At 48.1% G+C, this 12095-nt stretch overlaps 1 protein-coding gene across 5 annotated transcripts in view; it reads left to right on the top strand.

Annotated features, from left to right (window-relative positions):
- Window positions 1-12095, top strand: part of ptk7b (protein tyrosine kinase 7b) — a 96020-nt gene that overhangs the window by 73995 nt on the left and 9930 nt on the right. For all 5 annotated transcript variants that reach the window (XR_013206930.1, XR_013206931.1, XR_013206932.1 and 2 more), the window contains exons 6-13: window positions 488-618; window positions 1239-1505; window positions 3408-3544; window positions 3640-3775; window positions 6840-6959; window positions 8744-8893; window positions 8988-9135; window positions 10817-10944. Coding sequence is in view for 1 of the 5 variants with exons in the window: in XM_077241893.1 (XP_077098008.1) it covers window positions 488-618; window positions 1239-1505; window positions 3408-3544; window positions 3640-3775; window positions 6840-6959; window positions 8744-8893; window positions 8988-9135; window positions 10817-10944 (1217 nt within the window). In the remaining 4 variants the exon portion in view is untranslated. The remainder of the gene's footprint in view (window positions 1-487; window positions 619-1238; window positions 1506-3407; window positions 3545-3639; window positions 3776-6839; window positions 6960-8743; window positions 8894-8987; window positions 9136-10816; window positions 10945-12095) is intronic.

The following is a 12095-nucleotide window of genomic DNA, read 5'->3' on the forward strand; positions in this document are numbered from 1 at the left end:
CACACACACACACACACACACACACACACACACACACACACACACACACACACACACACACACACACACACACACACACACACACACACACACACAGAGGACTCTGGGATTACCCATGTTTCTCTCTCTCTTCCGTCTGTTTTGACTGTGATTCTGAATGTTAGATTGTGTTTGATCAAACAGATTCTGTCTGGAAGAGCCGTGTCTGATGCCATAAAAACACACCTGTGACCCACATTCTGTGTGTGTGTGTGTGTGTGTGTGTGTGTTGTGATGTTGCTTAGCAACAGTAAACACTACAGTTACACTAATGACTCGCTTTTGGCAGAATTAACAATTTGTCATGTTGCTGATTTTGTACAGTTACAATGATTTTACTCCTAAGAACAACTCACCTGTGTGTGTGTGTGTGTGTGTGTGTGTGTGTGTGTGTGTGTGTGTGTGTGTGTGTGTGTGTGTGTGTGTGTGTGTGTGTGTGTGTGTGCAGGGTTGTGGTGTATGCTAACGGCACACTGCACATCACTCAGGTGAAGCAGCGCAGCACAGGTGTGTATAAGTGTGTGGCTCAGTATGGAGAGAACAAACACGTGCACGTGGAGGCAGCGCTCAGGATCGCAGGTGAAACAAAACACACACACACACACACAATTGTGGGAGCAGTTGATCAGTTCTGACAGCTCAGTGTTTCCTCTGTACGGTGTCACTGAATGCTACTGTTCTCGTGAATGAAAACATCCCGCAAAGTTTTAAATCTGAAAGTGCACCGTATATAAAGTTATAAGTCGATGTCAATGAAAATAATCGTTTTTTTCAAATGAGTCATAAGTCGTTTCGTTATGACGTCGAGATGAAACATTAGCATATTGTGGGCGCACTTACAGCGGATTACAGGACATCATGTGGAGAAGACGCTGTATTAGTTTTGAGTTGTATATTGTGTAGGTCCCCTGCTAACTCACATTATTAATACTCCTCCTGATCAGCTGTGGGCCACTATTACCTAAAACTAATTAATGCAGATCGTCTGTCGCTCTCACTACTGTGAGGAAAGATTAAGCATGAAGTAAGATTTGTTCTACCAACGTTTATGTTACATCAGTCGTTCACGCTAGAGCTCGGCTAATGTATGCACTGCTATTGATACAGTTTCTACATGTTCATCTGCTGTGTGTGTGTGTGTGTGTGTGTGTGTGTGTGTGTGTGTGTGTGTGTGTGTGTGTGTGTGTGTGTGTGTGTAGAGATCAGCGAGATGGGCGAGCGCATGTCTCGGGTGTTCTCGTCCTCCATCAGGGCGAGTGTGAGCTGTGATCCTCCTCGGGGTCAGCCGGAGCCTCAGGTGTGGTGGGAGCGCGCTGGTGCTCGTGTGGCCTCTGAGGGTCGAGTCCACCAGCGCGACAGAGACCTGATCTTCAGCTCCACACACACCTCAGACTCGGGCATCTACACCTGCGTCGCTCGCAACCGGGCCGGAACCAAGCAGCAGGAGCTCCAGGTCACTGTCGCCAGTGAGTCACACACTCATCTGACCCAACACACACTCATCTGAACCAACACACACTGATCTGAACCAACACACACTCATCTGACCCACACACACTGATCTGACCCAACACACACTCCTCTGACCCAACACACACTCATCTTACCCAACACACACTGATCTGAACCAACACACACTCATCTGACCCACACACACTGATCTGACCCAACACACACTCCTCTGACCCAACACACACTCATCTTACCCAACACACACTGATCTGACCCAACACACACTCATCTGACCCAAAACACACTCATCTGAACCAACACACACTCATCTGACCCACACACACTCATCTGACCCAACACACCCTTATCTGAACCAACACACACTGATCTGAACCATAACACACTCATCTGAACCAACACACACTCATCTGACCCAACACACACTCATCTGACCCAACACACACTCATCTGAACCAACACACACTGATCTGAACCAACACACACTCATCTGACCCAACACACACTCATCTGACCCAACACACACTCATCTGACCCAACACACACTCATCTGAACCAACACACACTGATCTGAACCAACACACACTCATCTGAACCAAAACACACTCATCTGAACCAACACACACTCATCTGACCCTACACACACTCATCTGACCCAACACACACTCATCTGACCCAACACACACTGGTCTGACCCAACACACAATCATCTGACCCTACACACACTCATCTGACCCAACACACACTGATCTGACCCAACACACACTCCTCTGACCCAACACACACTCATCTTACCCAACACACACTCCTCTGACCCAACACACACTCATCTTACCCAACACACACTCATCTGACCCAACACACTCATCTGACCCAACACACACTCATCTGAACCAACACACACTCATCTGACCCTACACACACTGATCTGACCCAACACACACTCCTCTGACCCAACACACACTCATCTTACCCAACACACACTCATCTGACCCAACACACTCATCTGACCCAACACACACTCATCTGAACCAACACACACTCATCTGACCCACACACAACACACACTCCTCTGACCCAACACACACTCATCTTACCCAACACACACTGATCTGACCCAACACACACTCATCTGACCCAACACACACTCATCTGAACCAACACACACTCATCTGACCCAACACACACTCATCTGACCCAACACACACTCATCTGAACCAACACACACTCATCTGACCCAACACACACTCATCTGAACCAACACACACTCATCTGAACCAACACACACTCATCTGACCCAACACACACTCATCTGACCCAACACACACTCATCTGACCCAACACACACTCATCTGAACCAACACACACTGATCTGAACCAACACACACTGATCTGACCCAACACACACTGATCTGACCCAACACACACTCATCTGACCCAACATACACTCATCTTACCCAACACACACTCATCTGACCCAACACACACTGATCTGACCCAACACACACTGATCTGACCCAACACACACTCATCTGACCCTACACACACTCATCTCATCTGACCCAACACACACTCATCATACCGACCACATTCATCTGACCCAACACACACTCATCTCAAAGTTGAGATGTTGTTGCCCAGAGAGAAAAACAATATGTGGTGTCGGAGGAAAAGATGGACGAGAGACGGGGAAATAATCACTAATCTATCACTAATAGAAAGGGAAATAAAAGAAATTGTATAGAAGTTGGTAGAGCGGTTATCTCTTCTCCAAAACTGTCACATCTATTACTGACACAATCTATACGCACATGCACAGTTTACATTATACCTCGAACTACCGTAAATGCTCTAAGTGACCGTTACAGTGTGTGTGTGTGTGTGTGTGTGTTTTACAGCCTCTCCAGAGTGGATTGTGAGGCCGCAGGACACACACATCGAGGAGGGTCAGCCGGGTCTCCTGCACTGTCACGCTCAGGGCACACCTGAACCACGGGTCACATGGTACCGCAAAAGCATCCCGATCAGTGAGGAGGTGAACACACTCATCATGGTCTGATCAGGTGACCTTGCGTCAGGTTTCTCACACACACACACACACACACACACTCTCTCTCTCTCTCTCTGCAGGGCTCTCGTTATAAGCTCTTCTCTAACGGGACTCTGAGGATCAACAGCGCTGAGGTGAACGATGGCCAGATGTTCAGCTGCACGTGTGTGTCGGCAGGAGGATCCATCAGCGCACACGCTCGCGTTCACATACTGGGTGAGTGTGAGTGAGTGTGTGTGTGTGTGTGTGTGTGTGTGTGTGTGTGTGTGTGTGTGTGTGTGTGTGTGTGTCGGCAGGAGGATCCATCAGCGCACACGCACGCGTTCACATACTGGGTGAGTGTGAGTGTGTGTGTCGGCAGGAGGATCCATCAGCGCACACGCACGCGTTCACATACTGGGTGAGTGTGAGTGAGTGTGTGTGTGTGTGTGTGTGTGTGTGTGTGTGTGTGTGTGTGTGTGTGTGTGTGTGTGTGTGTGTGTGTGTGTGTGTGTGTGTGTGTGTGTGTGTGTGTCGGCAGGAGGATCCATCAGCGCACACGCTCGCGTTCACATACTGGGTGAGTGTGAGTGAGTGTGTGTGTGTGTGTGTGTGTGTGTGTGTGTGTGTGTGTGTGTGTGTCGGCAGGAGGATCCATCAGCGCACACGCACGCGTTCACATACTGGGTGAGTGTGAGTGTGTGTGTGTGTGTGTGTGTGTGTGTGTGTGTGTGTGTGTGTGTGTGTGTGTGTGTGTGTCGGCAGGAGGATCCATCAACGCACACGCTCGCGTTTACATACTGGGTGAGTGTGACTGTGAGTGTGAGTGTGTGTGTGTGTGTGTGTGTGTGTGTGTGTCGGCAGGAGGATCCATCAACGCACACGCACGCGTTTACATACTGGGTGAGTGTGAGTGAGTGTGTGTGTGTGTGTGTGTGTGTGTGTGTGTGTGTGTGTGTGTGTGTGTCGGCAGGAGGATCCATCAGCGCACACGCACGCGTTCACATACTGGGTGAGTGTGTGTGTGTGTGTGTGTGTGTGTCGGCAGGAGGATCCATCAGCGCACACGCACGCGTTCACATACTGGGTGAGTGTGTGTGTGTGTGTGTGTGTGTGTGTGTGTGTGTGTGTGTGTGTGTGTGTGTGTGTGTGTGTGTCGGCAGGAGGATCCATCAACGCACACGCTCGCGTTTACATACTGGGTGAGTGTGAGTGAGTGTGTGTGTGTGTGTGTGTGTGTGTGTGTCGGAGGGAGGATCCATCAACGCACACGCACGCGTTTACATACTGGGTGAGTGTGTGTGTGTGTGTGTGTGTGTGTGTGTGTGTGTGTGTGTGTGTGTGTGTGTGTGTGTCGGAGGGAGGATCCATCAACGCACACGCACGCGTTTACATACTGAGTGAGTGTGTGTGTGTGTGTGTGTGTGTGTGTGTGTGTGTGTGTGTGTGTGTGTGTGTGTGTGTGTGTGTGTGTGTGTGTGTGTGTGTCGGAGGGAGGATCCATCAACGCATGCGTTCACATACTATGTGTGTGTGTGTATGTGTGTGTGTCGGAGGGAGGATCCATCAGCGCACATGCACGCGTTCACGTACTGGGTGAGTGTGTGTGTGTGTGTGTGTGTGTGTGTGTGTGTGTGTGTGTGTGTGTGTGTGTGTGTGTGTGTGTGTTGATCGTTGATAGTTTAGTCACTGGCTTGATTTACTGACGCATAAACACTATTGAATGATTTTGAGAGAAAGATAATCTGTCTGAACTTGAATAATTACACATCAGAAATCCCTGATCACAGATCAGGCGTGAGAATAAACATGGTTACTTGCATGTTTGTGGTGTTGCTGGCAGATCCATATCGTAAAAGTCTGTTTGCAAAGCTTGCGCCGAAATTGCAACTGATTTACCAAAGAATCCACAGTGAAATTTTCCCGAATACAAACAAATAATGCAGTGCTGAGACTTTCACAGTTTCAACACTCCCAGCATTGTGATCGTTTGGAAGGTAATGGTATTGTCGATCTCGTTCTCATGTAATATTCACTAGAGCTCCAGTGGGCGGGGCTAAAGATGCAGTGATGTAGACGAGACGTAGGCGTTGATATTCTTCTGCGAAGGCGGTCTTTCGCTGAACTATTACATCATAATTCCACACTCTTCAGATCCTGACGTTTTCTGGCCTTGATCTCAATAAAAGCTATTTTTGGAATATCAAGGAAGTTTTGAAACTTAAGGCTCGTTCACACCAAGCACGATAACTATAAAGATAACGATAAAGATAGCTATATATGCGTCCACACCAACGACCGATAACGGTCTTTTTACTCTAAGCACGCGCTGCGGTTTCAAAGTGGCAAACATGGATGACCTGCTGCTTTACGTTAGAAAAAAATATCAAAAGAAAAACAGGCGCTTTTGGGTACACAATATCCTTAAAAGACGAGAGGAGTTTATTTAAAGTATAATTGTTGTTTACAACATGTCATTGAATATGTTTTTGCTGTTCTTATTGCCTTTACACGTCCTCGCCAGCAGATGTCCTCAGTCAGCATGCTATGTCCCGAGCGCATCTAAACAGTGGATCTAGCAAGTGTAGTGTAATCGATCTAATCTAACTGTGAATTTAGCTGACGAAGTCAATGATGGGATAAAAACATCGCCTAGTCAACACCTTTATGTATACAACGCCTTTTTCACTGCAACTTCAGCAATGTTGTCAAAACTAGCGCTGGATAGCCTACCTGAGGTAATTTTGTCACACTATGCTAAACTGCATAATATCTCATCGTTAATACTTCTCACCATTTATTCCCAGGATACGACCGATTGCTTTCAATATATTCATCTTTTTTAACGTATCCTTGAAAAGGGGGTTCGACTTGTCAAACAGTGGCGGATTTTTTTGTACCTCGACGATTAACTTCTCTGCAATGTCATCTGCCATTTTAAATGCGCGAGACCTTTAAATTAGAATGGATTCTGATTGGCTGTCAGTGTTTTATCGTTCGACAGCTGGGGAAAAATCGTTCTGAAAGTGATCACAACGATATCGTTCCTCATATCTTTATCGTTATAGTTCTGGTGTGAACTCTGTTATTCTTTTATGTGGAGAACGATTTTAGAATTATATCTTTATCGTTATCTTTATAGTTATCGTGCTTGGTGTGAACGGGCCTTTACAGGATATTTTAATAGTATCTCTTAACTGTCAAAAGATCAATAAAAATGTATATTTTCAGTTCATGACCCCTTTAAATGTCACGTGTTTGAGTGCCAGCTTTACTCATGTGTGTGTGATGTGTTTCTCAGAGAGGTTAAAGTTTACGCCCGTCCCGCAGCCGTCGCAGTGTGTGCAGCTGGAGAGAGAGAGCAGCATCAGCTGTGTGGCGACTGGGCGAGAGACACCAACGATACACTGGAGCAGAGCAGGTGAGAGACCAGCCCTATCTCTGACAATCATTTACATTAATTTAAAATTCACAGAGCAACTAAAATGACTGCTGGTCACTAATACATCAAGATTTAGATCACATGAGCTCTGCGGTCTGCTTTCCCATTGGTTGTCGCTGTATCATGTTACTGCTCATTTGCATAGTCACATCCCCAGCGCTGACTTAAGGCCATTGCACACTGAGTCCGAAATTTTCGTGTGCGTTTTTTCGTTCGAAAATTCATCAAGCACAGAAATCTTGCACACTGAGTCCGATGCGTATTTATTAAACCTTTGCGGTAAAACCCCCAAAAATACAAAATGGATTCGTCAAGCAGTGAGGATGATTTTGTTGCCCTCTCTCTTATTAAAAATAGAAAAAGAAAGAGGAAATATTGGGTCCATCCAATCCTGAAATTGCGCCGAGAGGAAGGAGAGTTTCAGCTGCTTATCGAGGAGTTGCGAAATTATCCCGAGCGATTCAAAATTTACCTCAGAATGTCAGTGGAACCGTTTGATGCTTTGCTAGCGATACTGGAGCCACAAGTAAAAAGAAGACCAACAATTTCCGTGAACCAATCGATCCTGAACAGAGACTGGCAGTATGTCTAAAGCCTGGAACACACCAAGCTGACGTCGACGAACTAGCGCTGATGAAAGCCGTCTGTGTTGTCGCCTCGCGTCGGGGTGAAAAGCTGTACTTGAACACACCGAGAGAACTACTGACGACTGTTAGCTAGCGTGTGTGTTCTGCGCCTGCGTGTAAACGAGACAACTGTCTATTTCTGCAGATATATATATCTATATTCGACATTCAGAAAGAGAAACCGACGCTGCAGGCTGCAGATACACATACCGTAAACAAACCAGAGCGTGCTTACCGTTTTGAATATCAATCTTGCTAAACACTTCCTTTATTCCACTCCACTCATGTTAATATTGAAATATTTGCCAAGGAACACTTAGGTAAGATGACATAACATAAGAACAGCCTTCTATCTGTAGCGTTTTGACTTCTTTGCTCTAGTTTTGCTATTATTCTCGTGCACTGACTCCTTCACTAAGCTGAACAGCCAATCAGAGTTCCCTCTTTCACCGACGGCCCGACGCCGATTCAACATGTCGAATCAGCTGTTACAAAGCCGACGAGGACCGATTTCAGCCGACGGTGCGGAACACACTGAGAAAACTTAGTCGGCCGACGCACAAAAATTGGCCGACCGTCGGCCTGATGTGTTCCAGGCTTAAGGTACGGACACACACGCACACGGCCAGCGGAAGCGCTGGGCAGCTGCATACAGGTTATATTTTGTATTTTTATTTTATTTTTATTTATATTTTCAAATCAATCCCTACCATCCTGTTTCCCAAGCTGTTCCGCAATCATCTGTCACAATCTGTCTTAGTAATCCGCATTTTGTTTTTCATACAGTACTTTGTGCTGCGAGACGGAAGTGTATCACCTTGTCAGACGCCATTCTGGATTTTGTCGTTCGCTTGTATGGTGGCTCTGAATTGTCAAAAAAAAACTCTCAAAATGCTGGCTGTGGATGTGAAAAACGCAGAAAATCGAACCCGATCGGAATTTTTTATTACGGACGAAAGTTTCGTAGACTGTGCAAGCGTGATTGACATAACATGAGGTTGGATTTATTTTTTTACGTGCGAAAATTTCGGATGCGAATTTCGGACTCAGGGTGCAATGGCCTTTAAACTGAAAGACTTCCTGGTGTGGGTGTGAACATACGTTTCTCTCGTGTGTGTCACGTGTGTGTGGCAACAGACGGAGCTGATCTCCCACCTCACGCGACTCAGATGAAAGGAGTTCTTCACTTCAGTACAGTGAGCCGATCCGATGGAGGAAACTACACGTGTGTGGCGTCCAGCAGCGCTCAGGGAGAGATACGAGCACACGTGCATCTCACTGTAGGAGGTGTGTGTGTGTGTGTGTGTTCTGATTGAATGATTGAACGCTGTGGTTGATGACTCGCTCTTGTTCACCTGTCCGTGTGTGTGTGTGTTGTCAGTTCTGGTGGAGTTTAAGCTGGAGCCGGAGCAGACGACGGTGTATCAGGGTCACACAGCCGTGCTTCACTGTCAGGCGTCAGGAGACCCTCAGCCCTACATCCAGTGGAGCATCAGAGACAGACTCCTCAGCAGCAGCAGCTCCAGCAGGTCTCACTGCACCCGTCTCACTGCGCCCGTCTCACTGCGCCCGTCTCACTGCGCCCGTTTCACTGCTCCTGTCTCACTGCGCCCGTATCACTGCGCCCGTCTCACTGCGCCTGTCTCACTGCGCCCGTCTCACTGCGCCCATCTCACTGCGCCCATCTCACTGCGCCCATCTCACTGCACCTGTCTCACTGCGCCCATCTCACTGCGCCCATCTCACTGCGCCCATCTCACTGCACCCGTCTCACTGCACCCATCTCACTCCGCCCGTTTCACTACACCTGTCTCACTGCACCCATCTCACTCCGCCCGTCTCACTGCGCCCATCTCACTGCGCCCATCTCACTGCGCCCATCTCACTCCGCCCATCTCACTCCGCCCGTTTCACTACACCTGTCTCACTGCACGCATCTCACTGCGTCCATCTCACTCCGCCCATCTCACTCCGCCCGTTTCATGCACCCATCTCACTGCACCCGTCTCACTGCACCCATCTCACTGCGCCCATCTCACTGCGCCCATCTCACTCCGCCCGTTTCACTACACATGTCTCACTGCGCCCGTCTCACTGCACCTGTCTCACTGCGCCCGTTTCACTGCGCCCGTCTCACTGCGCCCGTTTCACTGCACCTGTCTCACTGCGCCCGTCTCACTGCACCCGTCTCACTGCGCCCGTCTCACTGCGCCTGTCTCACTGCGCCCATCTCACTTTATCCGTCTCACTACGCCCGTCTCACTGCATCTGTCTCACTGCGCCCGTGTCACTGCGCACCTTTCTCACTGCACCCGTCTCACTGCACCCGTCTCACTGCGCCCGTCTCACTGCGCACCCGTCTCACTGCGCCCGTCTCACTGCATCTGTCTCACTGCGCCCGTCTCACTGCGCACCTGTCTCACTGCGCCTGTCTCACTGCGCCCGTCTCACTGCGCCTGTCTCACTGCGCCCGTCTCACTCCGCCCGTCTCACTGCGCCCGTCTCACTGCGCACCTTTCTCACTGCACCCGTCTCACTGCACCCGTCTCACTGCGCCCGTCTCACTGCGCCCGTCTCACTGCGCCCGTCTCACTGCATCTGTCTCACTGCGCCCGTCTCACTGCGCACCTGTCTCACTGCGCCCGTCTCACTGCACCCGTCTCACTGCGCACCTGTCTCACTGCGCACCTGTCTCACTGCGCCCGTCTCACTGCGCACCTCTCTCACTGCGCCCGTCTCACTGCGCCTGTCTCACTGCGCCCGTCTCACTGCGCCCGTCTCACTCCGCCCGTCTCACTGCGCACCCGTCTCACTGCACCCGTCTCACTGCGCCCGTCTCACTGCACCCGTCTCACTGCGCCCGTCTCACTGCGCACCTTTCTCACTGCACCCGTCTCACTGCACCCGTCTCACTGCGCCCGTCTCACTGCGCCCGTCTCACTGCATCTGTCTCACTGCGCCCATCTCACTGCACCCGTCTCACTGCACCTGTCTCACTGCGCCTGTTTCACTGCATCTGTCTCACTGCGCCCGTCTCACTGCATCTGTCTCACTGCGCCCATCTCACTGCACCCGTCTCACTGCACCTGTCTCACTGCGCCCGTCTCACTGCGCACCTGTCTCACTGCGCCCGTCTCACTGCACCCGTCTCACTGCATCAGATACTGTATGATCCTTCACATGTGTTGATTGTGTGTCTGTTCTCCTCAGGTTTCAGAAGATGCCCAATGGCTCTCTGGTCATTAGTGATGTCACCACTGATGACACGGGCATGTACACCTGTATCGCGGGAAACACCTGCAACATCAGAGACACGACAGCGCAGCTTTACGTCGTGGGTGAGGAACACAAACTTGGTTGATTGATGCACAGATCATTTTTATATCTATAGCGCTTTATACAATACAGATTGTTTCAAAGCAGCTTCACAGTAATAAACAGCAAACAGTGTTAATGTTGCAAAATGCATCAATTATGAAACGAGCTCAGTTTGAGCTTTAAAGCAGCTCTACAATAGACAATAGTGTTATTATTCAGATTACTTCAGTGTCGTTTCTATTCAGGTCAAAAGCAGTTCAATGTTTGTTCTCAGTTCAGACAAATCAATACAATTACTGAATGTTAATAGTATTTTGAACTGGTCATTAATGACCTAATGTTATCCTAAAACTCACCATCAGAACCACTGACCAAGATCCTATTAGAGGATCATCTTTAAGTTTTTTTAGATCAGTATCTCAGTGGGTTAACTGATTTAATCTGGAGGATCTGATCCGATGACTTTATTAAAACACTCCAGGTGACACACATTCTTTATCAGTCTGTTACATTGTTGCCTGGAAAACGTAAACAATTTCACTGATTACATATACATTTAGCCGATGCTTTTTTCCAAAGCGACTTGCATTGCATTTCAAGGTACACATTTACATTCTTATCAGTTATTGCTTTCCCTGGGAATCAAACCCATGACCTTGGTGTTGCAAGCGCCAATGCTCTACTGTACTACTACATTTATTTCTTAGGGGAATAATTGTTTGTTCTGATTAATACAGTTTTTCTCGATTGCTAAGACACATTTCTTGAAAGCTGCTCTCCTTTTCTCTAAACTGTGAACACAAAACCCAATTTTCAAGCTACATTCACAAAACCTCAGACTCTTCTTCCAAAACCAAACTTTCACCTCAAAACAGTTCAATCTGTGCTCAAAACTGAACTATGTTGTCAAATCGTGCCCCGAGTCAATCTAAATTAAAAACACTACTGAACAGTCACTAAACACTACGTAGAAAAATAGAAAACACAATGCTCAGTACATGAAGCTGGAGAACTAAATGTTTATTGTTCACTGTAGGCTAAATGCATGTTGCAAAACAAAAAATAACTGTGCATTTAGCACTTGTACAAAAAGACAAAACAGAAATATTGTGTATTTCCACATAGCACTTGTAAAAACAAACAGAAATCTTATGCGTTTGCCACTTGTGTA

This window comes from Siphateles boraxobius, unplaced genomic scaffold (genome assembly GCF_051911475.1).
Source record: "Siphateles boraxobius isolate OS27281-9 unplaced genomic scaffold, OSU_SipBor_1 243, whole genome shotgun sequence".
NCBI lineage: Eukaryota > Metazoa > Chordata > Actinopteri > Cypriniformes > Leuciscidae > Siphateles > Siphateles boraxobius.